Source organism: Orbicella faveolata, unplaced genomic scaffold, assembly GCF_042242905.1.
Source record: "Orbicella faveolata isolate gen_17 unplaced genomic scaffold, um_ofav_v1 contig_25, whole genome shotgun sequence".
NCBI classification, from domain to species: Eukaryota; Metazoa; Cnidaria; class Anthozoa; order Scleractinia; family Merulinidae; genus Orbicella; species Orbicella faveolata.
Genome location: NW_028301553.1, coordinates 25578263 through 25605332, shown reverse-complemented (window position 1 = coordinate 25605332; position 27070 = coordinate 25578263). Strand labels below are relative to the sequence as shown.

At 39.3% G+C, this 27070-nt stretch overlaps 4 protein-coding genes across 4 annotated transcripts in view; 2 read left to right on the top strand and 2 right to left on the bottom strand.

Annotated features, from left to right (window-relative positions):
• Positions 1 to 27070, top strand: part of LOC149109651 (uncharacterized) — a 143795-nt gene that overhangs the window by 88823 nt on the left and 27902 nt on the right. The gene's annotated exons all lie outside the window — the stretch shown is intronic.
• On the bottom strand, positions 331 to 3005 carry LOC149109654 (uncharacterized). Its single transcript, XM_089295035.1, has 3 exons — positions 2394 to 3005; positions 1989 to 2244; positions 331 to 946 (listed from the first exon to the last, which is right to left on the bottom strand). The coding sequence occupies exons 1-3, from the start codon at positions 2577 to 2579 to the stop codon at positions 333 to 335; spliced, it is 1056 nt and encodes a 351-aa protein (XP_089151161.1). The 5' UTR covers positions 2580 to 3005; the 3' UTR covers positions 331 to 332.
• On the top strand, positions 2625 to 4391 carry LOC149109653 (uncharacterized). Its single transcript, XM_089293738.1, has 2 exons — positions 2625 to 2679; positions 3007 to 4391. Exons 1-2 carry the CDS (start codon positions 2625 to 2627, stop codon positions 4389 to 4391), a joined length of 1440 nt encoding a protein of 479 aa, XP_089149864.1.
• On the bottom strand, positions 5552 to 8946 carry LOC149109652 (uncharacterized). Its single transcript, XM_089293737.1, has 3 exons — positions 8689 to 8946; positions 8477 to 8626; positions 5552 to 6635 (listed from the first exon to the last, which is right to left on the bottom strand). Exons 1-3 carry the CDS (start codon positions 8944 to 8946, stop codon positions 5568 to 5570), a joined length of 1476 nt encoding a protein of 491 aa, XP_089149863.1. The 3' UTR covers positions 5552 to 5567.

The window sequence follows — 27070 nt, the reverse complement described above, 5'->3', positions numbered from 1 at the left end:
AAAAGAAATCTCAGCAATCAGGTTTAAAAAGAAACATCGCCACATACATTATAAGACAATAATTGTTACATATGAGTGATTCATGAAAATAAATCAATACCAACCCAATAAAGGTCACTGAAAATTCTTAGTGATAGTATACAAGAAAGGGCAGCACTTACGTCAAAATGATCTGTGTCAGGGGTATAAGTATTTTCTGAAACACAAAATTGCTACATCCATATTTTTGCTGATCTAACTTCAGATCAAGCATGTTTGGATCAAGACATCTTGTTAACTGTTTCAGCTTGTAGTAATTAAATAGATCTAAGTTAATGTACACATAAACCTGTTCAATTCCAGAAGAGAAAAATTACCTGCATGACATTTGAACAGCTGAAGAACTCGATCTGATATTCAATCAGACCAAATGGCATCCTTTCAAAGTCCAGTTTGGGCTTTCCGTCAGGTCCCCAGATGCACCTGCTCCATTTGGAAATCAAGTTTGGTTTACCGCTGTCCTGCAAGAGTTTCATTGCATTTAATGATGTGCTTGCAAAGGACAATGGATTGCTTATAATGCCCCTATGCACAACAGCAGCAAGAAACATGTCATCGAGTAGCTTCTCTGTGTTGGAGGGATTCAGCTTTTCTACAAACTGGTTGATAAATCTGGACAACAGTTCATAATTGCAAGATTTCAACCGGTCAGTTAATAGTTTGAATATTTTGTCTTCTGGGATACTGGCAAGTGCCTTGCTGACAACTGCAATCAACTGTTTTGCTGATAGGCTGTCCAACTTTTGAAGAATGTCAGGATGTACATTTTCTAATTCATCATCACTGGATGGGAGTGCTGTAACACCAAGATAACTGTCCACTGACAGACCATAATCATCCTCCGCATCCTCTAGCGTACTGTACTTCTTTCTCAGGTGGTTCACAACTCTTTGTCTAACTGTAGAACCTACAAAATAGATGTCATTCTAGTAAGTAAGCCATAGTATTTAATGCTGCCTAATCATTCAGATCCCATCATTCCTTTTAATATTCCACTTTTCATTGCAGTCGTGGATTAAATAAATAATCATGTGTTTGCAATTTTGCATCCTTTGAAGACCTTCAAATTCTTGGCCCGGAAAAGGTTTGAACTGTATGACAAAAAGGTAACAAACTTGTACACTACAAAAGGGAGTAACTTGAATTATCATTTGATGCATTTTTATCTTCCTTTTGATAGGCCGAGAGCCAACCACAGAACCCGAAAAGAACTCTCCACAAATAACAATAATAATAAATAAATATTTTAAGGGGAGTCCTTGAATCACCTAGAGGTGAAAATAATAATGCTCATGCATAGTACTGTGTAAATGTGTTTTGCTGCAAAAAAATAAACTGCTCATGGGTAATTAAATAAGAAAACAAATTGGGTGATCTCATGATAAGATAATTATTGAACTCACAGATAAATTATTTGCCGAAGGTGAAGGCTGAGGCAAATAACTGATCTGCTTGCCATTGACAAATCATGATATTTTCTCAACCGCATCAAATAATTAATTAGTTACATGAGATTTGAATATCATTTCATGATTACTTTTTTGGCATATGAACTTGAAACCAGTGATGTGTTCATTATGGAGTATTTTTCACAAGCAAAGCTACATGTAAACATGAATCTTTCCCATGAATATATGAAAAAATAAAAATTCAAAGCATTGCAGCACACGAAATCAGTAGTGCTGTCACAGTATGCTTTGCAAAGAACAAACACTTATTTTACATACTTCTATGACACAAAACACCAAAACACTCACATACACTGTAATCAACATATTTGAAGGGGGCGAGTAACAAAATACAGTAAAACATAAGCTTAGCTAACAGTATCTCAAAAAGGCAGCACATCATTTTGTAAAAATGAGTTGAAAGCACACATCAGTTAGTCCTTATTTTTCAGAAGCAAAAATTCGAGAAAAGAATTATAGCACATGAACGTAGCTCTTTACCAGTTCTCAGACAACTTTTCCCAGTAGTGGTATGAATATACTGGGCCGCTTCTTGCCAGTAGGGGTCTGTGGGATTCATACTCGGCCATAAAGCAGTCGAGGAAGGCGATTTTCGGTCATCGTGCAAGCATATAAACTGAACTAGAGCTCTCTCTTCGCCTCTGGTCCAAGGCTTTCGCTGAACTTTTGGGGGAATCGAGGTGAACAGGTTGGGCGACCTAACACCTTTTTTGCGTGTCACAAATCTACATCCACCCTGAATGTAAGAACAGATAACGTGCGTCAGGAATATTCGCTCCTACCTTCGAATTTCTCAGCAAATAAAGGCAAGACAGGAGATGATTAATAAGCTTAAAACTGGAAAACATACTAGTTAAAATTCTTCAAGCTTGAACATCAGCTTACCTTCACTCCCTTTGGCGAGGACGATGCGAACAAGCGATTTCCTTCGCGGCTTGTTGACGAAAGGGGCGATCTCAAAGATGACTTTCTGCCATCTTCATTTAAGCTCAGACCTTTCTTGCGGAATTTCTCTGCCTTCTTGGGAGTAGCTCCAGTGGGTAATAGCTTTCTTTTTTCGTTGCTGTCCATAACTAGAAGCCCATGACAACACGGAGTCTTAACGTAGCGACATAAATGGTTTGGAAACACTTGTCCTCGCAGTATAGTCGAAAAAAATACAGAAGGGTTGGTAACGTTACCTGACAAATAGGGGCGTCTGACATATAGAGGCGTCTGACATATAGGGGCGCTATATCAAAATACCAAAAGTTTATCATTACCTCTGCATAGTTAATGTGTCACACTAGTAATAAATGGTTTGTGTTAAAATGACAGCTTTTGACTTCTAATCAGTAGCTACTATTAGAGGAAGGAAAAGACTAATAATAAATCGGTTCGCTGAGCTGAGGTTCGAAGAATGGAGGTGTCAAGAAATCTACATTCACTAGATCCACAAATTTTCTACGTTTCAGTATGAATAATGCGGAGCATTTTTCAGGATTTCGTAATTCTTAAGAGATCTGTAAATGGCTGAAGTCTACTACATGTATTGCGACTCAACTTAACAACAAAGATAGTGAACAGCACCCCTTCCACGTTAAATCGAACTGGGAACCTCCAGTTCAACCATCAGTTGCACTTGAAACATATTTAGAAGAAATTAAAGTACAACTCGCTGAGATCGAGATTACTAAGCCACGAAATAACCTGCCTTACCAAGAACGTATAGCACTGAAAGACTTGAAATCTAACACAGAAATAATTATCAAAAAGGCAGACAAAGGATCCACAACGGTCATTATGAACAAACAAGATAAGATAACAGAGGGCCAAACTCAACTTGATGATAGAAAGAACTACATGCCCCTGGAAACACCAATGGTGAAGGAGACCTCACAAAAGGTCAAAGATTTAATTAATGAACTCCATTTAGGAAGTCACATAGACGCAAAGACCAAAGAATGGCTTTCTCAAACACCTAACCCACCGCGCATACCAGTGTTTTACACACTAACAAAGATTCACAAACCGACTCCGACTGGAAGACCAATAATTTCGGGCTGTGAAGGTCCGACAGAACGTATATCATCATTTACAGACCACATCCTCCAGCCTATTGCCAAAGCGCAAAAATCGTACCTCAAAGATACCACAGATTTCATTAACTTTATAGAAAGGACGAAAGTCCAACAAAATACGATTCTAGTTTCAATGGATGTTACCAGCCTGTACACCAATATCCCCCAAGAGGAAGGGATAAACACTGTATGCATAGCATACGAAGACTTCTATAAGAACAACACTCCCATTCCTACAAATTCACTCCGCAACATGCTTAAACTTATACTTCAGGAGAACTCCTTCCATCTCAACGGAAGGAACTATCTCCAAACCCATGGTACCGCAATGGGGACAAAAATGGCAGTTGCTTTCGCGAACATTTTTATGTCCGCAGTAGAATCTAAAATTATCGGTAAAAGCAAGATAAAACCCATTGAGTGGAAGAGATACATAGATGACGTGCTCTCGTTGTGGAACACAAACAGAGAGGAAATAGATCAGTTTATTTCAGAAGCAAACAGGCACCATCCTACCATTAAATTCACGGCTGAAATATCAGAGAAGGAAATAAATTTCCTAGACACTACTGTCTTCAAAGGCGAGAGATTTAACAAAGATTCAATCTTTGATATCTGCACACACTTCAAGCCGACTGAGAAATTTCAATACACGCATTTCTCTTCCTGTCACGCTCCAGGTGTGAAAAAAGGTTTTATAAAAGGTGAAGCACTTAGGCTTCTGAGAACAAACTCTTCAAAAGCAAGTTTTGAAGAAAAGATCAAAAATTTCAGATCAAATTTGCGTGTAACGTCAGGTTCACAGCGACTGTTGAAAGGCTGAATTGTCACTTGCTAGACAACTTGTCGCGATGAGACTAGCGTGTGTGGGAGATGCTTTACTAATCGAATAAAGCCAGAGATCACGGAAAATCAGTTGTGATTGACGGTGATTTAATTGACGATAATCGAACGTAAACTGAAATATAATGTAATGAATAAGCTAATTACTAGATAATAGAAGATTACAAGATGACAAGAGTCACGAAACAATAATAGCAAACATTCCAATCATAACTGCGATATGACAATACTTCCAGTCAAACTTCTCAGTAAAGATACAATTAAAATCATCAGTGATCCCAAGCAGATACGCATACTGCTAACTGTCCTAATACAATAAATGACAACACTCTAAAAACTTGAAAGCAATAAAATTGTACGATGCGATAAAAACGTGCTTGCGTGAGCGCCACTGAAAGCGATGTGGGAATTTACTAGCAAGGAAAGGACTTAACTGAATTACCAGAGATTCTTATAGGAAAGTTGCTAAATAGAAACCTAAGCTAGGGGGAGTGTGAACTATAAAGATCTATCGCTAAAAGCAAGATGAAATAAAAACTTTGAAAACTGGGGCTCTGCCACGTGTTGGACTTAGTACAATAGGCTGTCGTATAAAAAAACCGAGACTAAAGGTACTTAAGGTTAAAAAACGTCAAAACTTGAAACTTATACTAAAAAGCAAGCATAGAAAATAGTTTGTACTTACACATCGGTTCCCGCTTGCACTCTAAATAGTCAAGGGTAGCTTAAAACTTAATTCACTTGAAAACACGTACTGTGCACGCACGATAACTGAAACTTTTAAAATTAAACGAGACTTACCTGTAAGGTGAAGTTTGATTGGAATTCTATGAGTCATTGGTCAGGAGCTAGGGAGTCACGTGAGATAGAGCGCGGGAACCTGAGCATTTAGTCTTTAAATCCTGTGAGTGGACACATAATTTCTCACTAGTTTAGGGTGGGCTGAAAAAACATATGCCCAATGTTGTGTAAGAATAGGGTGGGCACGTGACTCCCTAGCTCCTGACCAATGACTCATAGAATTCCAATCAAACTTCACCTTACAGGTAAGTCTCGTTTAATTTTAAAATTCTATTTCGTCATTGGTCTAAGTCACTAGTGAGTCACGTGAGACTTTAAAGCAATGTGGCCATGAACAGGTAAACAGAAGACCATTTTATTGCTTACTGGAACAGTCATGCGTGGAGACAAGTTCGTCCCCAAAATTGACAACTGCTTGAACTGGCTTGTCATAGAACTTTCTAAAAGTGCTTTCTCTGGACCATCCAGCTGCATCCATGATAGTATTAATAGAAACATTATTTGAGCATGCAGCTGAAGTGGCAGCAGCCCGGGTACTATGAGCAGAAAAAACCTTTGTGTTTACTCCAGCCTTTTCTAAAACATTCTTAATCCAGCGACTAACAGTGTCACAACTTACTGGTTTAAAGGGTTTAGTATAACTTAACCACAGAGGGTCATGACCAGTTCTGATTGGTTCTGTAAGTTTTAAATACTGCCTAAGGCAAGTCACAACACATAGACGTTCGTCTACTGGGTACGATTTAAACTCCAAGTGTCCTTGATGCCTGCCAGGTTTGGATGTCTTCAAAAGTTTAGCAATCTCAAAGTGAACAGTATCATTTGTAATCCTCATGCCACTAACTGTAAGTGCATGAACAGTTTGGCATCGCTGGCCAGATAACAATGCAACTAACAAAACAGTTTTGTGTGTGATGTCTTTAAGGCTTAATTCCTGAAGTGGAGGCAGTGTCTTTAAATAGTCTAAAACAACAAAAACATTCCATATGTCCTTGTAACGTGGAAGGGAAGGCCTTGACTCAAAAACACCTTTAAGGAACCGGGAAACCAAAGGGTGATTTCCAAAGGAGCCACCATATGGAAGGAAGATAACTGTGGATAAAGCACTTCTGGCTGTGTTAATACCACTATACGATAGGCCATTTTCATACTGCTGATAAAGAAATTCCAGACCATTCTCTATAGAAGCTGAAAGGGGATTAATACCCCTTGAACGACAGAACTCTTGCCATCGCTGGTGGTAAGTCTGGTACTGCTTTTGTGTACCCGTTCGCCAGGATTGCATGATGATCTCTGCAGCCCCAGCTGAAATTCCTCTGCTTGTAAGGAGATCCCTGACAAGTGGCAGACCAGCAGTTGAAGTTTCTTGTGTAGTGGGTGCAGCAGGTGGGGATGTGCTGGTAGGTACAGTGTGTCTTCCTTCCTAGGTAGCATGAGAGGAAAATCAATGAGCATATTCATTAAATATGGCCACCAAGTCTGAGTTGGCCAGTGTGGAACTACTAGTAAGCCTGTAGCTTCCTCGTCAGAAATCTTTTGTAATACCCGCTGTATGACACTAAATGGGGGGAATGCATAAAAGGTATACCCCTTCCAGGAGATGTGAAAGGCATTGATGGCATGGGCCTCTGGGTCAGGCTGGTATGCAACATAGGGCTTTAACTGGAAATTCAATCTAGAGGCAAACAAATCCACATTAGGAGTCACGCCTAATTTTTTAGTAGCAGCATCAAAAATTGGCTTCTGTAAAGTCCATTCTGTTTCTTTCCGGGGCAGCCGTGACTCTCTATCTGCCTCAGTATTTTGTTTTCCAGGAATATGTGCAACTGATAGCCAAACACTATGGTCTATGCACCACAACCAGATTTGGTGTGAAAGTTGATTGTTTACTCGAGAATGGCATGTGCCCATTTGGTTAATGGTAGTAACTGCAGTAGTGTTATCAACCAGGAGTTTCACATGTTTACCCTGGACTACACTTGAGAAAGATTTCAAGGCAAGGGAAACAGCAAGCATTTCCAAATAATTAATGTCATGCTGTGCTTCTTCTGGAGACCAATTCCCTCCAGAGGTGACTGTATCAATACAGCAACCCCATCCAATCAGAGAAGCATCTGTTGTCATAGTAACCTGGGGGTCTCCATGGTTGATAAGGTTATAGGCTGTGGGCAGTGCAGTGACCCACCATTTTAGGTCAATTATGGCTTCCTGGGATAAGTTCATGTTCTAATCAAAATTCCCTCTGTGTAGTTTTAGAGCTCGCGTTTTGTCCATTTCAAGGAACCTATGATGTAATGGGCCATACATCACCCCTGGAAAACTAGAGGTCATAAGCCCAAGTACTTGAGCCACATCCCTTATAGAAGGGGAGACAGTAGCGAGCAGATTTTCACATGCATCTTTTAATTTTAGAGCTCTGTCTGGAGTCAGTGAAACCTGCATCAAAATAGAGTTGAGAACAAAACCAAGGAAAGTTATAATTTGTGTCGGAAGAAGGACAGACTTTTCAGGGTGAATTACAAACCCTACTTTGTCAAGCAAACTGGTTGTATCAATGACATTTTTGGTACATTGGCAGAGATTATCTACTGTCAACCAGGAGTTGTCTATATATGCAAATGAAATGTGCCCCTGTTGTCTCAAAAGTGAAAAAACCGGCTTTAGCAGCTTTGTGAACTTCCTAGGGCAAAGTGCTAATCCATTCTGAAAACACACAAATTGGTACAAGGCTCCTTTCCATTCAAACTTAAGAAATTTTTGATGCTCCTTACATATTGGCACTGAGTAATAGGCGTCTTTCAGGTCTATGGATGCCATGTAGCACCTCGGCTTCATTAGCCTGATGGCAGACCAGATGTTGTCCATTTTAAAATGATAGTGAGTTACATTTGCATTAAAACATTTCAAGTTTAAAATCATTCGAAAAGAGCCATCCTTTTTGGGTCTGGTAAAGATAGGTGATATAAATTCCCCTGGCTCGTGTCGGCAAGGTTGAATAACTCCCTTCTTGAGGAGCTGGGTTATTTCCAAATCAACCGATTCTGTTTGTATTTCTGATAACTTAGGTTGCATAAAGGGTTTGACCTGCATTGGCAGAGAATCAAATTCAATATATTGACCAGTAACAGTCTCTAAAACTTCAGGATCAGAAGTCAACTCTTGCCATATGTGGGAATAAGCGGCTAAACTGCCTGCTTTGAATGTTTGTATTCTCCCCTGAAAATACTTTAAAAGTGATGGTAAAATAACTTTAAATTCGCTTACCGGGGTGGTGCTAAGAGTCGCAATAATGTTACTGGTTACTTCCGGGCCGTTTGGCCGGTCTGTTTCTTCCAGTGGTGTTGATATGGAGTCGACTTCTTGTACGACTGGTTGCCCGGAGGCGTTTTGCCTAAAAAAGGCTTCCACTGCTGGTTATTACCTGGCGTGTGCGATTTGCCATAGGATCGCCTATTGGCGGAGTTAGAGGGGCTTGCCGTGCTACTGCTCTTGTTTGAAGCACGGATGTGATTAAGTTGCGTTTGCAGTTCATCGCCAAACAAAAAATTTGTAATAGGAACGTGTGAAGCACACAGTGTGACATAATCTTTGTGCAGTGTTGGGCGAATGGCTTCACGCCTCCTTTGGGATATTTCGAAGCTGATATGCCCAAGAAGTGCTAATGCATCGGCATTCATTCGGACCATATTGTCAACATCAACTTTACCGTCCTCGGCACGAGCCTTCAACAACATATCGGTGGTTTGTGCGGTTATATTACCGACCTTCGTAAGTGTGGTTTGCAAGTTTGACAACTTCAGGTCCTTGCCCCTCGTGTGCCGATCGAGGCGCCCCCAGATTTCAGGGTTTACCTTCGGAATGATTAGCCGATCACAGTTTATCGGTCGAAGGTATTTATCCGATTTTTAACCGCGCGGCCATGGGCCGAGCGCGGTTCTAGGTTTACCCGTGGTTTATTATTTTTTTTTTAACCGCGCGGCCATGGGCCGAGCGCGGTTCATGGTTTACCCGTGGTTTTTTTTTAACCGCGCGGCCATGGGCCGAGCGCGGTTCATGGTTTACCCGTGGTTTTTTAACCACGCGGCCATGGGCCGAGCGCGGTTCATGGTTTACCCGTGGTTTTTTTTTTTTCGACTTCGGTGCGAGCAGACCCAAGCTTCCACTCGGCCAGACTTGTCCTAACAAAGGAAGCAACGGTCGCCCATAGCAACCGAAAAACAAGAACATAACAAAGCCGACGTTTCGGCCAAAAAACTCCACAATTATCGCCTGAGAGTTTAAACTTGAATGGGAACATCTTTTTCGAACCTTTTTCAACTGATTTAGACGAAAGACTGGCCTCGGCGGGCTACAAAAACGACAAAGAGAAAAAACAGAACAAGACAGCAGAACAAGCCGATAATAGGGAGCTTACGAATCGACGACTTTCGGACGACGGCGCCGTTGGGTCACCTTATAGTCTCGCGTCGTCGTCCTGTAGAAATTTGAATTTACGATTCGCAGTAAAGACGACGACGTCAGTTTATGCGCGACCGGCAAATTTTTTTGTCTCAGAAGCTCGAGAAAAAAAAATACTCAAGACAGACCAACAAAATGTGCTAGCATGACAGAAAAGAAAGCGCAGCTGTACGTCCAGAAAAATTTGGGTTCTAAAAGATTAGGCTGGCTATAAGGCCACTCAAAACAACAGAGGAAAAATCGCCTAGCTCTCTAGTTGAGCTATCTAGTCCTTGTTTCTAACTGTCGACACGAATGCTAAAACTTTTTAGTCGTTTCAAATTCATTGTACACCAAAAAACGTCTTATATTTCAGTGAAGCGTGATTAAAATGAAAGATTTTTCATACAGCAATTTGCTTTTCATTCACACCGTGTCGTGCTTTGACCGCTTTCAGTGTTGGTTGAACTCATAGCGTTCGCCATGGCACTGTAGAAGGTCGTTTCTTGAACGAAAACAGGCAAATAAAATTAAAATCAAACATCAAGGACATGCCCCTAATGTGATACTTAAATTATCTGGCAAAAATACCCGAAGTATCGAGGGAAAACTTTGAAAACTAACCTCACGGCCTCCTGTTTCCAAGACTCCGGCAAATCGCTCTCACCAACGTCGTCGACTTTGGCGCGAAGCTGGGAAGTGCTCAGAAACGCATGCGCAGTGAGCATGTCACGCAATCTAACGGCGGCGTCGTGCAAAAGTCGTCGATTCGTAAGCTCCCTAATATTTCATCGCGTGGCTTTCGACACGAAAACGAAAATACAGCTTACTTCTGGATAAATTCAGCCTTAGAAGCCAGCAACCGGTCCCAAATTACTTTCTGTATCCTTACAAATGTCCTGATTTCCATCTCCGAAAGATTTTGCCCCAATTTTGAGCAAATAAACATTTCGCCGGCGGCGACCGCCATTACGTTGGCTTGCATACTAAATTAGCTAACTTAACAAAATTCTCCCGAGGGGGGGGGATACGACAAATTTGGTGAGAATCAAAAGTAACGCCAATTTTCTGTCACGTTTTCAATCTGTGGTCACTGGAGTGACCAAAATCGATACATCGGTCGGGATAGGGTTTTTTTATGACTTGTGTGACTACTTTGCTAGCCCTTTACTCGTGGAAAACAGCAATTAAATTTAATCATGACTTTTAAGAAAGAAAGCTGTTGTTAATAGTGTTATTATTGTGTCGTTGATATCGTTCATGCCCATACATATCCCGAAGAAAGTTCTAGATTAAGACCATTAAGTCATCGGAGATTTGTCAACGGCTACCACTGATGGTGCAATAATACAGTTTGTGTTGATCAAGTGATGTGATGTCTACAGTAAGAAAAGAATCATCAATGACTGCTTTGGAATGTGCACTGCGTTCCGACGGTAGTGCTAAGCGAACAGTTAAATTTTAAAAGCGCGGTTATAAGATCTAACAGATCTTCTTGTTTTCGCAGTTTTGTCTGCGACCAGACCCAAGCTTCCACTCGGCCAAATTTTGAGTCACGCAACGTGTGATGTTTACTCGCCAAAAGCTGTTGAAACATTAATAAATCTCATCTCCGATACTGACTTTCGCGGGAAAAAATTAAAAACCCAGCGTTCGTCAAAAATTATATTTTTTCAGCAGAAATTTAGCTCGGAACATATACATATTTATATTCCTTTGAATCGTCGATGAAATGACCTTTTCCGGATATTTTTTCCTTCGGGGTCAACAAAAACCTCCGATTACAAAATCACGCCGAACCCACACGTAGCAAAAAAATCCCTTCAAAACCCTGACTTCGAAGCGATATAACACTTCAGCGTTAATAGCTACCACACATCGGCAGGCGGTAAATCTATTCGTTAACAATCCAGCTTTATCGTGTTAAAATTTCAGCGAAATCGAACAAAACCAGAATTAATTCGAATTTTTTTGTGACCTCACTCCCCAGACTTGACCTAACAAAGGAAGCAAGGTCGCCCATAGCAACCGAAAAACACCAACATAACAAAGCCGAACGTTTCGGCCAAAAATCTCCAGAATTATCGCCTGAGAGCTTAAACTTGAAAGAGAACATCTTTTTCGAACTTTTTTCAACTCATTTAGACGAAAGACTGGCCTCGGCGGGCTACAAAAAAGACCAAGAGAAAAACAGAACAAGACAGCAGAACAAGCCGATAATATTTCATCGCATGGCTTTCGGCACGAAAACGAAAATACAGCTTACTTCTGGATAAATTCAGCCTTAGAAGCCAGCAACCGGTCCCAAATTACTTTCTGTATCCTTACAAATGTCTTGATTTCCATCTCCGAAAGATTTTGCCCCAATTTTGAGCAAATAAACATTTCGTCGACGGTGACCGCCATTACGTTGGTTTGCATACTAAATTAGCTAACTTGACAAAATTCTCCCGTGGGGAGGATATGACGAAAAGAGCTGAAAGATGGCCTATACTTGGCTAATGATGAGATCATCCCACTGTCCAAATTTGGTGAGAATGAAAAGTAACGCCAATTTTCTGTCACGTTTTCAATCTGTGGTCACTGGAGTGACCAAAATCGATACATCGGTCGGGATAGAGTTTTATTATTAAATTATATGACTTGTGTGACTACTTTGCTAGCCCTTTACTCGTGGAAAACAGCAATTAAATTTAATCATGACATTTAAGAAAGAAAGCTGTTGTTAATAGTGTTATTATCGTGTCGTTTATATCGTTCATGCCCATACATATCCCGAAGAAAGCTCTACAAAGATTAAGACCATTAGGTCATCGGAGATTCGTCAATGGCTACCACTGATGGTGCAATAATACAGTTTGTGTTGATCAAGTGATGTGATGTATACAGTAAGAAAAGAATCATCAATGACTGCTTTGGAATGTGCACTCCGTTCCGACCGGCAGGTTTCTTTCACAGGTCACAGGTCACAGGTCACAGGTCACAGGTCACAATTAAAACACTCAGTAAATTTCGCGATGTAACAATTACTGAGATTCCCGAGCGGTTTATCGATGTTTCCATGGAACAAACCCTGACTAAAAATGTTTTACTCTATAATTTTAATGAAAAAATTTCTAGGGGTGGTATATGTACGAAATGGGTCGAAATATAGCTTTCAGACATGTAGTGTTAATATATTTTGTCGTAATAAGATAATTCATTATGATAGCAAATTGAACTGTTTTATTTCTATATTTTGTTTGAAATCTTTACAACGAGTATGTACTAAACAAAAACAAGAGGGTCCCCTATACCTACTCTGAAAACAATTTCACGCATTGTAATCAGCCTTTTCACGCATCACAAAAAAATTCGAAAACAGCTTCACGTTAACAGAAAAAATCACTTTTCACGTAAAAATGCAAAGGCTAAATCATGTATTACATAAAAATACAAATTCTATCCACATTTTGCAAAACATACAGAACCCTCCATTTTGATGCATCGAAATGCCGTGTGCATGTGTGACACATCGTGACAGACTAGATTCTAGGTCCTCCTGGTTCACTGTCGCTGTGGTTAGTTCTCAGTCGCGTGGAATGGGCAGGTTTTACATCTAGTTTGGTGTAGTTTACGAGCTTTAATGACGCTAAAATCTCCAAAAAAAAGTGAATTATTCCCGCAAAAGTCGTTGGTTCACAAATCACGCGTAAGTAAATGGATAATTCACGGATCAGTGTAAGCCTCTTTCGTTTTCATATTATATTGAAAGGCTACAAACAATTTATGTTTTCAACAGAAATAAGTCTTGGCTTTCTTTGGATCAATTTATTTTATTTTTTTATTTCAGTGCTACAACTGATTTCCCCTATGCTTTTTTTTTTAAAAAAGAGCTCTTATAGTTGCACTTGGGACGCACTTGTATGCATCTGTTTTATGACGTTTTGGCATATTTTTTGGTGACCTGTGACCTGTGACCTGTGACCTGTGACCTGTGACCTGTGACTTGTGAAAGAAACCTGCCGCGTTCCGACGGTAGTGCTAAGCAAACAGTTAAATTTTAAAAGCGCGGTTATAAGATCTAACAGATCTTCTTGTTTTTTTTCGACTTCTGTGCGAGCAGACCCAAGCTTCCCCTCGGCCAAATTTTGAGTCACGCAACCTGTGATGTTTGCTCGCAAAAAGCTGTTGAAACATTAATAAATCTCATCTTTCGCGGGAATAAATTAAAAACCCAGCGCTCGTCAAAAATTATATTTTTTCACCAGAAATTTAGCTCGGAACATATACATATTTATATTCCTTTGAATCGTCGATGAAATGACCTTTTCCGGATATTTTTTCCTTCGGGGTCAACAAAAACCTCCGATTACAAAATCACACCGAACCCACACGTTGCAAAAAAATCTCTTCAAAACCCTGACTTCGAAGCGATATAACACTTCAGCGTTAATAGCTACCACACATCGGCAGGCGGTAAATCTATTCGTTAACAATCCAGCCTTACCGTGTTAAAATTTCAGCGAAATCGAACAAAACCAGAATTAATTCGAATTTTTTTGTGACCTCACTCCCCAGACTTGACCTAACAAAGGAAGCAAGGTCGCCCATAGGAACCGAAAAACACCAACATAACAAAGCCGAACGTTTCGGCCAAAAATCTCCAGAATTATCGCCTGAGAGCTTAAACTTGAATGGGAACATCTTTTTCGAACTTTTTTCAACTGATTTAGACGAAAGACTGGCCTCGGCGGGCTAGAAGAAAGATCAAGAGAAAAACAGAACAAGACAGCAGAACAAGCCGATAACATTTCATCGCATGGCTTTCGACACGAAAACGAAAATACCGCTTACTTCTGGATAAATTCAACCTTAGAAGCCAGCAACCGGTCCCAAATTACTTTCTGTATCCTTACAAATGTCCTGATTTCCATCTCCGAAAGATTTTGCCCCAATTTTGAGCAAATAAACATTTCGTCGACGGTGACCGCCATTACGTTGGCTTGCATACTAAATTAGCTAACTTGACAAAATTCTCCCGAGAGGGGATATGGCGAAAAGAGCTGAAAGATGGCCTATATATGGAACGCCAGAACTGTCTTATGATACTTTTTTTTATTATATTGGGTGGTTATGTCATTATATTGAGTAGTTATGTTATTATATTCGGTGATTAACTCATTATACTCGGTGCTTATTCCATTATACTCGGTGCTTATGTCTTTCTATGCGGTGCTGTCTTCATTATATTCGGTGCTTATTCCATTATATTCGGTGCTTCCCTCGTTATATTCGGTGCTTTCTTCGTTATATTCGGTGCTTTTTTCATTATATTCGGTGCTGTCTTTATTATATTCGGTGCTTTCTTCGTTATATTCGGTTCTAACTTTGTTTGGTGTTTTCTTCATTATTACGGGTACTAACACTATTATATTCGGTGCTCTCTTCCTTATATTCGGTGCTCTCTTCCATATATTCGGTGCAAAGGCCATTATATTCGGTACTTCCTTGTTCGGTGCTTACTTCATTATATTCGGTGCTTTCTTCGATATGATCGTCACCAGTCTTCGCAAGGGGTCGTACAATTTGGAGGTAGTCCAGGGAAAGCCGGGAAAAACGGGTGTCACGAAAACTCAGAGCCCGAAAACTCAGACCCCTCGAAATTAAAAACTCAATTGTTATCACCTGAATTGCTCTATGGCCACAATGGGGCGAGATGTTTATCTTCTCCGGTTTATGTTGTCGCGTCGATCGAATGGTGAAACACAAATATTTAACTTCTCAGGTTTATTGCCGTCGCGTCGGTCAAACAGTGAAAAACTAACAAGGTTTAGAACAGCAGCCGACACTGCTTTTCAAAACAGACCTTTTTTATGCAATCGTATGCAGCAAAAAAATGTGTTGTTCTCTGAAACATACTCGTTTGATCGCAATCTGCTTTTTGACTTTATGTGCGTTGCGTGACTGTCGGCACGTAAAAAGTCAACACGTAAAAAGCACGTGAAGGTCGAACCGATTGAACCGCCATGTCTGGTCTCGAAATGTGAGTGAACGAAAATTGAAATGAAGAATACAAAAGCAAAAACCGACACAACGTAGAATGATTTTTTGAAGGTGTACTATATTTCGGCTGGCCAAACCAGCCTTCTTCAGGTACAATGGAAGATTTTACATTGGTGCGTGTTTTTATGTAGCCGATATTTACGTAATACCGGACTACGCAAAAGTAATTGATCGTGTAAATTGAAGATAAGCATACGGTAAAATAAAATAACATGATAAAAGAACATAATAAAAGAAAACAAATGGAAACAATTAATATGTTTCTTCGCGGATGTTCAGACCATTAGGATCAATTGTTCTGCCTTTTTGAATTAAAAAAGCTTCCCTGGCCGTACGGATAGAGTCTCGGTTAGAAACGATTTTTTCGATGGGGATTAATTGCATGTCGTTAGCAGTGTGGTTAGGAGAGGACAGGAAATGTTCGGCGGCTGTAGTAGGTTTAGATTTGTTGTTAGGGTTATCTATGGTACGGCGGTGTTCATTAAATCGGTCTTTTAATCGTCGTTTCGTCTCTCCTATGTATTGTAAATTACAGCGGTTACATTGAATCATGTAGATGAGGTTTTTAGTGTCACAGGTCAGGTTGGATTTTATGGCGCGCGTTTCCCCGGTAGAAAAGAAGATATATGTAGTAAGTCCGTGAGAAATGTAGGGACAAGTAGCACAGTTTTTGCCACAACGGAAAGAACCAGAAGTTGTGTCGGTTTTTGCTTTTGTATTCTTCATTTTATATGTAAAGCCGATTAGATCACTATTGATCCAACGTATACCAACAGGATCATCGTTCCGGTTGCTTGCTTAAACATTTTATAGAAAATTGAAAACTGGCGCGAAGGCCCCGCCACGAGGCAGATTTAATAATTAACTAATCCAAGCGGTATGAAAAAAAAAAAGAAATAGAAGTGTTTGCTTTGAAACTTACTGTTTCCTGTAAGAAATATTCACTATTCCCGTTATAAGTTGGAACGCAAACATGGCTATCTCTGTGTACTCTTTTTTTCTTCTAAATTTTGTTAATTTCTGCGGGTTACGTGCCGACAGTCACGTAACGCACATAAAGTCAAAAGCAGATTGCGATCAAACGAGTATGTTTCAGAGAACAACACATTTTTTTGCTGCATACGATTGCATAAAAAAGGTCTGTTTTGAAAAACAGTGTCGGCTGCTGTTCTAAACCTTGTTAGTTCTTCACTGTTTGACCGACGCGACAGCGATAAACCTGAGAAGTTAAATATTTGTGTTTTACCGTTCGATCGACGCGACAACATAAACCGGAGAAGATAAACATCTCGCCCCATTGTGGCCATAGAGCAATTCAGGTGATAACAATTGAGTTTTTAATTTCGAGGGGTCTGAGTTTTCGGGCTCTGAGGTTTCGGGGTCTGAGTTTTCGCGACACCCGTTTTTCCCGGCTTTCCCTAGACTACCTCCAAATTGTGCGACCCCTTGCGAAGACTGGTGACGATCATATCGAAGAAAGCACCGAATATAATGAAGTAAGCACCGAACAAGGAAGTACCGAATATAATGGCCTTTGCACCGAATATATGGAAGAGAGCACCGAATATAAGGAAGAGAGCACCGAATATAATAGTGTTAGTACCCGTAATAATGAAGAAAACACCAAACAAAGTTAGAACCGAATATAACGAAGAAAGCACCGAATATAATAAAGACAGCACCGAATATAATGAAAAAAGCACCGAATATAACGAAGAAAGCACCGAATATAACGAGGGAAGCACCGAATATAATGGAATAAGCACCGAATATAATGAAGACAGCACCGCATAGAAAGACATAAGCACCGAATATAATGGAATAAGCACCGAGTATAATGAGTTAATCACCGAATATAATAACATAACTACTCAATATAATGACATAACCACCCAATATAATAAAAAAAAGTATCATAAGACAGTTCTGGCGTTCCATACCTATAATTGGCTAATGATGAGATCATCGAAAGTAACGCCAGTTTTCTGTCACGTTTTCAATCTGTGGTCACTGCAGTGACCAAAATCGATACATCGGTCGGGATAGAGTTTTATTATTAGATTATATGACTTGTGTGACTACTTTGCTAGCCCTTTACTCCTGGAAAACACCAATTAAATTTAATCATGACTTTTAAGTTCTACAAAGATTAAGACCATTAGGTCATCGGAGATTTGTCAACGGCTACCACTGATGGTGCAATAATACAGTTTGTGTTGATCAAGTGATGTGATGTCTACAGTAAGAAAAGAATCATCAATAACTGCTTTGGAATGTGCACTGCGTTCCGACGGTAGTGCTAAGCAAACAGTTAAATTTTAAAAGCGCGGTTATAAGATCTAACAGATCTTCTTGTTAACCGCGCGGCCATGGGCCGAGCGCGGTTCATGGTTTACCCGTGGTTTTTTTAACCGCGCGGCCATGGGCCGAGCGCGGTTCATGGTTTGTAGCGTTGCACTTTCGTCCTGCGTGGCAGACATGTCTAACACCTTTTGACCAATTGTATGTGTTGTTGTTTCTTCCAATGAAAATGCGTTGTGATCGTGTCTTCTGAGATTATTTTACTAGGGGACGGGACGGTGTTTGCCAGGTGAAAGCTATCGATTGTGATTTTTATCGTGAGGGTGTTTTGTCTGATCTTTCTGCATGTTCCGAAACACATTTACAGCTGCCTTTGAAGCTTAATATTGTTGGTAAGAAGCTTTGTGAAGTGTGGTGTATTGTATTATGTTGTTTGTAGTAATGGAGTGAGTAATTAATGGCTCAAGTTTACGAAGCCATTTCGACATGTTCATCAGCAATCTAAGTATTGTTGGTCGCGTTGCTTTCAAGCGGCACGAACTAAGCTGGCACTAGTTTGTATAGTCCACACCGTTGTGTTTTGCATTTTGCAATTAAGATCTGCCTCCGTCACGGGCATAAAGAAACGCTGTCATGCCGACAGAGCAAATTTTCACTCAGCTTATTACCACCTTGTATCGCCAAATGCCACCAAATATACAGCTTAGTTGGATAAAAAATGCTATAGAGCAAAGCTCTATAGCATTTTTTTATCCAAAAACAAAAACAGTAGTTTCGAAATAAAGTGCAGGGTTGCAAGGATTGAAATTGGTTACAGTTCAAGAAATTTGAGTTTAGTTTAATGTCAAGAAATCAAGTTTACCATTCTCGTGACAGTTTGAACTTTCGAGCCTTTATTTTGTCTGATATTTCTTTGCATCTATCAGTATTGACATTGACTTTCTACAGATTTTAAAGTAAGCTTGAAGTAATCTCCTGGGCTCAATCATGAGAACAAATGTACAATATGTTTCCCTGAATGTTCCCTACCAAGCACCAGTCTCTAAAAATAAATTAAAATAGGTCACCATGCTTGCAAAATAGATATGATGTACCAGTCTACCCTATTTTGCCAGGTCTTATAAATAGTACTATTCATTTATTTTATCACTCCACATTACAGTTTGCGGTGGCGGGAAGGTAGAGTTTTTTGATGAACTTTGATAGGCATACATGACATTTTGAGCATAAGGAACAACATAATAAACAACTTATGCAAAAGAATCTAAAATAATCCAAATGACATACAATCAAAGCGTTCCTCAAGTTGTTGGATTTTAAGGTCTTAATTTGTGTCCACGAGTAATGATTTTGTTTTGGATGCTATTGAATAAGTGCAAAATTCTGCACTTGATGGGTTTGCAATGTAGTGCTAAGGAATCACCAGCAAATGTTAGGGTTGTTTGTCCTTCTTTTCTTCTTTTCCTCTGTTGTTGACTGGCTTCCTTTAAGCTGTTTGTTATGAAGCAATGTTTAGTAGACATCCAGTGTATACAGTCATCATGTGAGGCTGCTTTAAGAAGTGCTTGGCTAGGTTTCCTTTTCTATGCGGCTGGTCCAATTAGTATATAATAGGGATACATGCCAATGCCTTGTCATGTCTTCATGAGATGGCATTGCCATTATCTCTTTGTGCCAGCTCTTGTGTGAGGAACATTGCCATTCTTGTTATCTTGTGGAGAATTTATTCATGTTTTGGGATACTTGGGTTTTTTGTTCTTTTAATGTGTAAAAACAATTAAAGAAGGGGAAAAGAGTTTGTTTATCTTCTTGTATTTTTATTCTCAAGGATGACTTTTATCACTTGGTAAATATGATGTAGTTCTCACCAGCCAAACTTTGCCACTAGAGATTCAGTCTGTTCTGTTTTGGTTTCATTGTCAGTTGAAATAGACTTTAAAAACCAAAATCTTAAGGAAGAAATGATCGTACAGTACCACTTTGATGCATAGCTTAATATCCTTGTGTATTCATTAAACTAGTCAACAACCCATAGAACAAAATAATTTTGTTTTTAAAATTGATATAAAATAAAATCCTCAACTTACCGGTAGTTTGGGAGGTTCTGTGGTATATTATAGGTTAAGGTATAGATGTATGGCAGTGATACAATCAATTTTTGCTGCATGTTACACAGAAGATATTTGCATATCATATGTAGTTACTTAAGCATTTTTCACAGTGCACATATTTTTTCTATTCTTTGTTGTGACTCTTATTTAAAACCCCAAAAGCTGTGAACAAGACAGCTTGTAGGAAGTTGAGCTTTCTGTGTTAGGAAATAACAACCTTGACTTTTGAAGTGCCATTTACAAAGTAACCAACAGCACTTTAATGACAAAACTGGTAAACTATACATGTAAAATTGCCCCTACTGTATTCTACATGATTGTATACTTACAGCCTGCAAAGCACTCACTTTCTTTCCTGCAATGGTTTGGGGCACAACAAACATAAATGAATTAAGAGAGGTTGAGGAGTCGAGGAGGCAGAGCAAAGAAAACTTTTGTATGCCACAAAGCTTTTAGAATGAGCTTGACAGCTATTAATGTTGGACACTAACTTTCTTGCTAATGTACCCTTTGGATAACTAGTTCTGTTTTTGTTGGTTCCCCTTGTGTCTTTTTAGTTGCCTACCTAGTAGACTTTTGTTGCCCATTAGCACTCATGAGAAAATTTCAGCTTGCAGAAATGCTCAACTTTATTTTATAAACTTGCCTTCTTCTTTTGGTGTTGCAACAGTGATTCATTAGGTGATTAATCAGTCATAGAGCACATCCCTCACAAGATTTTAAACATCCATGAACTGTGCCCACACATTTTGATGAGACTCCACTTTTCTGACAAATAGACCCAGTGAAGCGCTTTTACTGGTCAAATACGATGAACCAACTGTCATGAATGAAAACATAATTCATGCCCTGAAGCACATCATTAGCATTAACATTATTGTTATTGTTTTTTTGTCATCATTGTCATTGTTTTTATTGCCATTTTTATTTATTATTATTGTTATTATTAATAATTGTCTTTTTAACTATGTATTAAGGAGCTGTAAAAAGATGGCTCGATCAGCCTGTACCTGTAGTACCCATTTTGTATTTGTAATCATAGAACAACAAAACTCTTTCTCTGCCTCACCAGAGATCAGTCGGGGGGTAGCTTACAATCCTGACAACAGTGCCCCATTTCTTTTTGAGTCACAATAGTAAAACTTGTAGCCAAAATATTGCTGTACCGTGCAATTTGTGTGGAAAGACTTTGACACAAAAGTTATTTCCAAATAGTGTTGCAAAATGCATCTTTGAAAATTCAAGGAGGTTGTCAAGCATTTTATAGTGTTTTGAGTTCTAGGGATTAGTGCTCTTTATGGTTTGCACGATCACTAATCGACTAGCCACTTTGATTTAGCAAGCTTTGGGGCAAGCTTCTTACAAAATTTGGGTTCATGGCTTGTTTCAGAAATGAGAGTCAATTATATAGAAAATTTCAGTGATTGATAGAGTTGAGTTTACATGTCTTTGACCATAATACTTCTGAACTTCTGCTCAAGTGATTTCCCCAAAACTTGGGCATGGTTTTTATTAAGTCAAAATAAGCTGGTTCCAGAAATAATATTGAGTAAAAGTATGCCTGCCCAGCAAAAGTTTTTTACTGGTATTGTTGTTGTTCAAAAAATGGGGTCCAGTCAAACACCAGTAAGAATAAAAATATTATCCCCAGTAAATGGAATTAAGTAACATTATCACCGAGTGAAAGACAAAACATTTCCCAAAATTTCTTAGCCAACACTTCAAAGCCCCAAACTTTGACATGGGTGAGTGTGCCCAGAATAACTGCAGAGCCATCGTAAGTAATGATGAAATGGAATCAATAGAATAACCATGATAAAAATGGTGTTATACTTTTGATACAATATTAATAACAAACAGTGGGGCTTGACTTTTCAAAATTACAGAAAAACTCAAATTGCATCCAGGGCCACCAGATCACAGTTTTCATGCAATATACATTTAAATAGAAAGGAAGTGTTAGCCAAATTAACTTTAACTAAAAATAACAGACACTTTAAATATAAAGTGGTTTGCTATTAAACAGTTAAAACCCAGTTCCTTTATATTGCTATATGTGAAAACATAAAAAATGAAAAGGTTTTGTCAAACACAACTTGATACACCACCACCACCACCCACATATGGTACTCTCCCATGTAGATGTGGAAGGAAAACAACTTGTTTTCAATCTACATGTAAGAGGAATTGGAGTTTGCAAGCCCTGACAGCAAGCCCTGACAGTTGTTCAGATTGTTTTCTTTGGAGTTAGTGACAATAAATTGATTAACACCAAATTAATTAAGAGAGCACTCAACAAGCAAATTGATGGCATTTTGTTGGGTTCTTCATTAGGCCATTGTTTTTTTTATCATGACAGAACTCAAAAGTGATATTGTTCATAAAATGCTTGACAGTGGCCTTATGTATGACTAGTTTTATGGACGTTATTTTGAAGATATGCTGTTGATGCACAAACCAAATAAATCTGATATGTTTTACAGTCAACAAATTTGAAGATGACATGGTCCATTTCCTGGACATTTCCCTGAAAAGAACATCCATTGACATTTATAGGAAGCACACAAACACTGGACAGAATAAACGTTGGCCTCGCAAAATTGGTTGGGTTAGAGCCTTGTTGCACCAGGCTTCTTGTATATGTGGAATAAAACGTTCCTGTTAGGGAATGGCTTTCCTAAATCTGTGGTTTCTAATCTTGTGAGGTGTTTCAGACACAGTAGCTCGGAACCTAGAACATCTTATCCCAATAACAACAAGACTATGAGTTTTAAGGATTTTAAATTCTAATGTGGGGTTTGGGACTGGCATTACTGGGTAAGTTTTGCTAGCCTAATGATATAATTTTTAAAGCAGATGGGAGCTCCTCTGGGGGCCTGTCCAGGAATCCCCATCAAAGTCCCAGACCAAAAATGACATGTTCTTCATTACTTCATCTCATACAGGAAGTAAGTGATGTCTGAACAGTTTTCATTGAAGTGCCTTGAAACCAGAACCAGAGTATTACATGTAACAATATTACAAACAACACAACAAAGAAAGTACAGGATGCAAGACAGAGGACAGTGATGCAAACCCAAATGCAAGTTAATTTTGAAACCAAATTAAAAATTGCTATATAGAATGAGACGGGTAACTGCAATCACAACTGGTGGTTTGCTATTTGCATGAAAAATTAGCAGACATTAAGTTGAAGGAAGTGAGTTTATAGAGAAGTCCATTTCCATCATGTTAATCAAAAACTGGTTTTCTTATTTAGGTATAGAAATGCAGTATGCATAATTATTTATAATTTTAATTACAGCAATATTACTGTTTTACTCTGGAGGTGCAGTGGCCTCATGGTTAGTGCGCTCGTCTCCGGATCTAGCAGTCTGGGTTCAAGCCCTGGCCAGGGACACTGTGTTGTGTTCTTGGGCAAATCACTTTACTCTCACAGTGCCTCTCTCCACCCAGGTGTATAAATGGGTACCGGCGAATTTAGTGCTGGGGTAACCCTGTGATGAACTAGCATCCCATCCAGGGGGGAGAAGAAATACTCCTAGTCGCTTCATGCTAAGGAAACCGGGATAAGCTCCGGCCTGGTGGGCCACTTGGCTCGTATGCAGACTTTACCACCCTTACCCCTCTTGTACTTTAGATTATAATTCCAAAGCTCTTTTTAAAATCTGATTTCAGTTTCATTAGGTAGTTTGGTGCTTTGGGCCCAAAACAGCAGCCTGAAAACGGTCCCTGTAAGTTGACAAGCCCTTGTGTAGCCAGGAAGTTTCAAGAAATGGGTCCCCTCACAGAAAGTGTCAGTTTTCCACAATATTGTGGTGTCCATTGATGAAGTAAATCCCTTTCCATATTTTTAATAGCCTGGCCAAACCATACCTAGAGGCATTAGATGATATGATCGATGAGGAGGAAGGGGAGTTAGAAGAAGAAGAAGGATAAGAGGATCAAGAAGAACAAGAGGAAGGGCGAGAAGAACAAGACAGTGATGATGAAGACCTCTACAGAAAGTTAATAGAGGATGAGAATAATCAGTATTTATTTTGTAGATTTTTAAAATTTTTATCAGTATTTCTTTCACAGATGTATTAATAAGTAATAATTAAGTAAATAGAGGATGAGTCTGAAACTGTTTTGATTATTCTACATTTACAACAGCTTATTCAAATTAGCCCAAGCTCAAAGGCTGAAGAAAATATGTCATTACTTTTTTTTACTAAATGAACCACAAATCACTGGGTTGTCTGTGAATAGTTTTGTTGGATCTAGATTTAAGGGACAAAAGAGTGACAGAACTTTTCATCTTTGTTTTAAGAACCCAGTCACAGTTGTGCATGACTAACTGTGGCCACCCTCCTTGGTTTAAATAAGCTAATCAAAATGCATGAACTAGGTATGGTGAAAATATCAAGCATCATGTAACCTGTTGATCAGTCGACAACTCCACCTCTTACATTTCTTTTCATAATTTTGGATTTGCCAGGTTTGAATGGAAGCCATAAGAAAGTTGTTGAAAACATGTCAAAAAAATGATGAAAAAAGTTATTTTGGTGGCCTGTTTTAGAAGTGCAACACTGTAAATGCAATGATAAGTATTATATTAGTATGTCCAAAAGGCATTTACCTGTCAAAAATAGAATTTCTCAAACTAATTCTAACTTTGGTTATTTTGCCTTTGTAACAATAAAAATCTCAAGATTATAGTGGTTTTACAACACGGGCTAAAAACAGGCCCTAAAATATATTTTTCGAAAATGTTTGGATAAAGCAACGGTTTGTATCATCCGTGAGCATTGTAGATAATTCAAGCCAATTAATTCAAGGTCACAAGTCAGATTGTTTTGGTTCGCCTGTGTGTAGAAAGATCTATGAGATTCCAGTTGATAGTGATAATTGTAATCATACCTGCTCATGAAAACACCAGTTGTATAAATTCCAGTCTAGCCATAAATAATAAAAAAAGATTTGTAATCTTCTTTGTCATAACTGAATTATATTATTGAACTAGTATGAGGTCCGTGTTGGTAAAACACTGGTCGAGTTCTTCACCTTGCAATGTTATGGCGAGATCCATAGACTTGTGAAAAAAAAAGAAATACCCATATCAGTATCCGACGTAAGTTTCATTCCATGTTCAATGCTAAATTCCTGAGGGGTGTGCCTACAAACGAGGACTAACAATGGAGCTATAAATCAATGAACATAATAAATCCCTCTAAGAATCCCCAACCGAAACAAGTGATGCGTTGTTGAAGTATCACTGAATTCCTAATTTTCAAGCTTCTGCTTTCATTTCATCGTTTCTCCCGGTTAATAACAGGCACCCGTTGTAGCTAATTTCAACCGATCCCAGAAATGCAAATCTCATTAGCAGTCAGTGCTCTATCTGATAACCATAACGAGTACTTTTAAGGGTATCAAGTCTTACATCGGAGATTCGGTGATATTTCTTTCTAAAAACAAAAATTGAAATAGTGTTCAACATAACCTGTCTCAGCACGTTTGCGAAAATCTATTGGTTCCTTTCAGTGATTTCTTTAAGAGCACTCGGCTAACCTCCAGGTACGATTTCCGTACAGGCCACACATTAATTATGTCTGCAACCATCTCAAACTATGACACTATACTCAAACAGCAATCGTGAAAAGAACGAGTCAGTCAAAAAATTGCATGCATAATTATTGTAAGGGGTGGTGCGAAAATCTTGCCAACCTCCCTGTCAAAATAAGAGAGCCCCTCTGCCAGTTTTGTCCGCATAGTATAACTTCAACTGACGGAATCGCTATGATAACGATGACGACCACAGAGCGCTTTGTGGTGTATTGAATAGGCCACAAAGCGCTTTGTGTTGTTTTGAATTGGCCACAAAGCGCTTTGTGATGTTTTAAATAGGCCACAAAGCGCTTTGTGGTGTGAAAAATTGGAAAAACCAAATTCTTTCAGAAAATAGCTGTGAGATATTTGCGAGTCAACGAGCCGTCCAGTTTTCAATGTTAAATCCCAAAATAAAACACCACATAGCGCTCTGTGGTGTTTTGAATAGGCCACAAAGCGCTCTGTGGTGTTTTGAATAGGCCACAAAGCGCTCTGTGGTGTTTTGAATAGGCCACAAAGCGCTCTGGGGTGTTTTGAATAGGCCACGAAGTGCTCTGTGGTTTTTCGACTACTACTGCTGTTTTGTAAAGCAAAGCGAACTAGGAACAGTTAGAAGGCACTCCGGCCATAAAATCTACTCGACAAGTAACTTTCTGTAATAAATGTTCGATGCTACAGGAGACGGCTTACCCAAAAAGGTTCAGTCAGCCTCAACAAACTCATACTGAGAAGAGGGCTTTCGCGAACCGGCTTTCGCGAACCGGCTTTCGTATGAGTGACACTGGAAATACAGAAATATTGCGCAGATTGAGTGGTAGTTTTACAGCACCGAAACCTAAATTGGTTACACTGCTTCTCAGGGATTTCGTTTTGCCTCTGTAATATCATTGAACGATCTGAACGATTTGAGGATAATCGAAGCGCGGAGTTTAATATTGGCTGGCCGGGAACACGCAGTTCGCAAACCGGAGAGCTGAACCACTGTTTAAATCTTCGATCGAACTTTCATGTTGAATTTGAAACTGAAAATACACTAAGCGGTCAATTTCCGATAGGAATCTTGTGAGGTAAATGCAATTCTTGCAAATAGTCGCTGCATATTTGCGTTTAGAGTCACTCTGGTTCAGAGTAAAGACATACAAAGTCAACTACTGCTTCCGTACGCTACCCCTCGAAAAATCAATTTTGCTCGAGGACCGAACTGCAACGGAGTTTAGTTACCAGTCTTATGCTGTGTGTTGTTAGATAGAACGCATGATATGATTGGCTCTGTATATCACATTACGTCAGAGGACATGTCTGCCACATAGGACATAACTGCAACGGTACAATGGTTTACCCGTGGTTTTTTTAACCGCGCGGCCATGGGCCG

Excerpts from the sequence above, each read along its gene's own strand:
- LOC149109654 (XM_089295035.1), bottom strand. The coding sequence starts at position 2,579 with ATGGACAGCAACGAAAAAAGAAAGCTATTACCCACTGGAGCTACTCCC. Across the intron at positions 2,245-2,393 it reads CCTCGCCAAAGGGAGTGAAG|GGTGGATGTAGATTTGTGAC; the intron begins GTAAGCTGATGT and ends TCTTACATTCAG. Across the intron at positions 947-1,988 it reads GAAAAGTTGTCTGAGAACTG|GTTCTACAGTTAGACAAAGA; the intron begins GTAAAGAGCTAC and ends TCTATTTTGTAG.
- LOC149109653 (XM_089293738.1), top strand. The coding sequence starts at position 2,625 with ATGGTTTGGAAACACTTGTCCTCGCAGTATAGTCGAAAAAAATACAGA. Across the intron at positions 2,680-3,006 it reads AAAAAAATACAGAAGGGTTG|AGATCTGTAAATGGCTGAAG; the intron begins GTAACGTTACCT and ends GTAATTCTTAAG.
- LOC149109652 (XM_089293737.1), bottom strand. The coding sequence starts at position 8,946 with ATGTTGTTGAAGGCTCGTGCCGAGGACGGTAAAGTTGATGTTGACAAT. Across the intron at positions 8,627-8,688 it reads CAAACAAGAGCAGTAGCACG|CCAGCAGTGGAAGCCTTTTT; the intron begins GCAAGCCCCTCT and ends GCCAGGTAATAA. Across the intron at positions 6,636-8,476 it reads CGACTCTTAGCACCACCCCG|GAAGGAAGACACACTGTACC; the intron begins GTAAGCGAATTT and ends CATGCTACCTAG.